This window comes from Mustela nigripes, chromosome 15 (genome assembly GCF_022355385.1).
Source record: "Mustela nigripes isolate SB6536 chromosome 15, MUSNIG.SB6536, whole genome shotgun sequence".
NCBI lineage: Eukaryota > Metazoa > Chordata > Mammalia > Carnivora > Mustelidae > Mustela > Mustela nigripes.
In genome coordinates, this window is record NC_081571.1 from 21,942,418 (window position 1) to 21,946,212 (window position 3,795).

Sequence of the window (3,795 nt, forward strand, 5' to 3'; positions counted from 1 at the left end):
TAACCCTATATTTTCTTTTGTCTAAATTTTGGTTTGGTTTCCTATCTCTAGAGAACCTGTTCTCTGTTTAAAATGTTGAAGTGGGATGCACTCTTGGGGTCCTCTCAAAGAGGCAGCCCCACGCACCCTCCTCCTTCCTGTTATTTATCAAATTTTACAAATAATTACGTTGTGATTTGATGATTGCCTTCACTCCAGATTGCAAGCTTCAGATGGGTGGGAATCAGCATGTTCCCAGGTAGAGCCCAGTATGCACAAGGCACAGTGGTGGTTGGATGAGTGAGTGGGTGGAGAAGTCGCTGACCAGTGCATGACTTATGAAACAAAGGGGTGCTGGTGGCACAACTTGTTGTTGGGTGGAAAATGAGGAGAAAGTTTGAGATCACCCAAGTTGAGCAGGCTTGGAGAACTTGCTCTATGCATCAGATGAAGGGGTCCTGCCATCTTGTGTATCCCAGACTATACTCTTCATCTACCCCAACCCCCAAAAAGCTCCCCATCCTGCTCTTCCTTGGCCTCTTCTCAGTGACCGGCATAGCCACCTCCCCTTGGGTCCCCATCAGGAGCCTACGAATCATCCTTGATGCTGGCCTCTCCCATGTTGACGAAATCCAACTCATCCCCAGCTGTGGGACTCTGTTGGCCTCCCAGTAGCCCCCTTAGCTCTCGGTTCCCTACCTTCGCTAATTCCTACTGGCCTGTTAGGCTTCACCCAGTCATCACCTCCCCCTTTCTAGATTCCTCCACTCACCACCTCCCAGCACTGCCCGACTCAGTTAAAAGACATCAAAGGAGCACTCCTTGGATCTGTCTCTCACTGTTCTCATCACCTTGGTAGGCACTGGCCTCTTTACCTGCCTGTCTCCCCACCTAGACCTAAGAGAACAGAGCCCAGAAGGGTGGAGGAAAGATGGAATCATAGAGGGAAACACCTGTCCTCTCTGGGCGGCTCCTCCAGTCCTTCAGCTGGCAGTTGTCTCCAAATGGTTTCTATGGGATGCTGTTAAAGCAGGCAGGGGGTAGTGGGGGCTTTCCATCCCTGCACCTCAGTTCCTCCTCCACCAGATTTATGTTTCTTTGGTCCTAAGATAAACAATTCTCCTTGCTGTTGTTTGGAAAAGAATCACTGGGCATCCCTGACTCCGTGGCTCTTGCTGCATTGGGGTTCCCGCCCTCCTGCACATCCACTAGAAAGGTCTTCTTGAGTTGGGCTGTCCCAACTGTCCCCCTGAAAACTGATTCTCCACACCGCCATCTTGTTCCCACAGCTTGCTGAAGTCTGCCCAGGGGTCCATCGGGGGCTGAGGAGGCAAGGCAGGGTGTGAGAGAAAGGAGGAAGCTGCTCCTACAGCCCTGGCCCTGACTCCTGACAGTCAGAAGTCTTGCCCGAAACCTGAACATTCCCACAGTGATACAGAGCCACAGAGGCCTGGCTGCTCCTGGAATGAACCCATTCTTCTCCTATTCGGAGAGTTTGCTCAGCACACTTAGGACCACCCTGTCCTCGCCTCTCCCAGTCTCTCCACTGCCACCCCACACCACAGTGTAATTCCACAGTGCTATAAGGCTACCAAGCCCTCATGCCATTATTGGCATCTAAAGCCACTCTAAAGCCACATTCCAGGACCTAGGGCTGTCATTAGAAAAGGAACGGGGCCAAGAGGCAGACCCTTCCATTTGCTACATGACTGCTCTTATGTAGTCACTTTGCTTTCTGAGGTGTCTCTTTCCACATCTGTGCAATGGGTTGATGTACTTTTCCTGTCAACCCACAGAGTTATGGTGATGGCTACATGAGTTGGTGTGTAAGTGCTTGTCAGGTACGAAGGGAGGCACAAAGGCAAGGTAAGTAGATGTGTTAATAACAATGAGGGTCAGGCCTCAGAAAGGGGAGAGTGGATGTTTCTTACCGGACATCTCTTACTGTCCACGCTCCAGTCCTTTCTGTACCAATGCCCATATAGACCATCTAGACCCAGAAAAGAAGTTGGGTGTTTAAGTTGCTGACCACATTAGTGTACATTCATTTAATTTTTATGGGCCCAGGGCATTTTAATTTTAAAAGAATGGAGAAAGAGAAACTTAAATTGATAATTCAGTGACACCTGTGTGAACGGGAACACACGGTGGCAGGGAGACTGTCCTACACGGTCCAGGTGACTTCATCATCCGGGAAGAGCGGTGCTTTAGAGCCTCAGCCTTATGCCACGCCCCTTTCTCCCGCCACAGCGAAGGGGGCAGTTGAGAAGTTTGGGGCAACAGTAAGAGCAATAGGACCATTAGGGGACCCCCCCCCCGCTTGTATTCTAAATGGGTCACAGGGGAGCAAGAAGCGCAGGTGAGTTGTTTGAGAGCCCTGTGGCCTTCTCTGAAAAGCCGTGAGGGCACTCCAGGTCTCTGAGACTGTTCAGAGTGGAAAAGAAATGATTGTCCCACTGCGTGACAGTAGTGTGGGTGGCTCAGCTGCTCCCTGTCCCTGTCTGTCTCTAGCTGGAGTTGTCTGAGCCCCTCTTCTCCCCCATTCTGACTTTCAGAGAGAGCCACAGGGTCTCTGCTCACGGACACTCACACATGCGGGGCTCAGGGGGAAGCGTGCAGAACCGAGCTGTGTGCAGACAGCCGTACAGCCTGGCGGGGGGGAATATGGCCTCAGAGAAAAAAATGAAGCTGGCCCTATTGAAGAAGTTGTTTTTCCAAACCTCTCCCCAGGACTTTATTAGATCTTTTGAAGCAAGGAGACCAACAAGCACATCTTTTCCCCCACACATGGGGTCATCCTGGACTTGAATCCCAATCCAGCAGAGCCTGGACCCTGTGGCCCTTGTTTCTGGGGCTCAAGCTCTGCCTCGGGAGAAGGCTGGTGGTTGTGGCCCTCCATCGGCGTTATAGTGCCCGTCTTCAGGTATCTGCTCCTCGGCAATATGGCCACCACCTTCTACCCAGAATGCTTTCTCCTCCTCCCAGAGGGCATTCTCTTCCTCCCAGAGGGACTTTTTATCCTCCCACAGGGCCTTCTCCTCCTCAAGAAGAGCTCTTTCCTCTACCCACAGGGCTTTCTCTTCCTCCCACAGGGCCTTGTCCTCCTGAAGAAGGTTCCGGTCTCTTTCCCATAAGACATTGTCCTCTTTCCAAAAGGCCTTATCCTCCTTCCAAAAGGTACGGTACTTTTTCCAAAAGGTTTCCTCTTCTTCTCGGAAAGATCTTTCTATTTCCCAGAATTTTTTTTCCTCTTTCCAGAAGGTTTTCTCTTCTTCCCAGAAAGGTCGCTCTTCTTCCCAAAAACCTAAGATCTGACCCCGGAAAGCACGGATCTTGCCTCGGAAATTCCACATCTCTTCCCTGAAGTCTTCTATTTTCTCACGAAAAATGTTCATCTCTTCCCGAAAAGCCTTTTCCTCCTGCAGTTTATAGATTAGTTTCTTCCGGCGAATGTTGGGTGAGGAGCCCACCATTGACCGGAAACAAGCAAGCCCCATCCATTTGCTCACCTTGAAGGGAAACATCTTCTTAGTGAGCCAGAATGGTGCGGTGGCCATGATGGAGGACAGGGCCATTGGCCAGGTCCAGGTCAGCTGGTCAAACCCTGTGGGGGTACCACAAAAACATGTTCATGAGTATCACATGCCAGAGAACAAGCCCCTGTATTACCTGTTTCTCTCTTTGTCCCATCAGCTGTGTTTGTGAGAGCCAAGATTTGGTAGACAAACATGCTGTGGGGTCATGCCTTTGGGCTGAAGAGGCGGTTAGTATATTCAAGCTCAAGGCTGCTAAAATCAGAGCGTCTCAGCCAACAAG

General features: G+C 50.8%; 1 protein-coding gene across 1 annotated transcript; it reads right to left on the reverse strand.

Annotated features, from left to right (window-relative positions):
* Positions 1–2,834: 2,834 nt before the first annotated feature.
* Positions 2,835–3,536, reverse strand: CCDC70 (coiled-coil domain containing 70). The gene has a single exon (XM_059378252.1). It carries the CDS (start codon positions 3,534–3,536, stop codon positions 2,835–2,837), a length of 702 nt encoding a protein of 233 aa, XP_059234235.1.
* Between the last annotated feature and the right edge of the window lie 259 nt (positions 3,537–3,795).

What these genes read in the sequence shown, in the direction of transcription:
- CCDC70 (XM_059378252.1), bottom strand. Translation starts at nt 3,536, where the DNA reads ATGGCCACCGCACCATTCTGGCTCACTAAGAAGATGTTTCCCTTCAAG.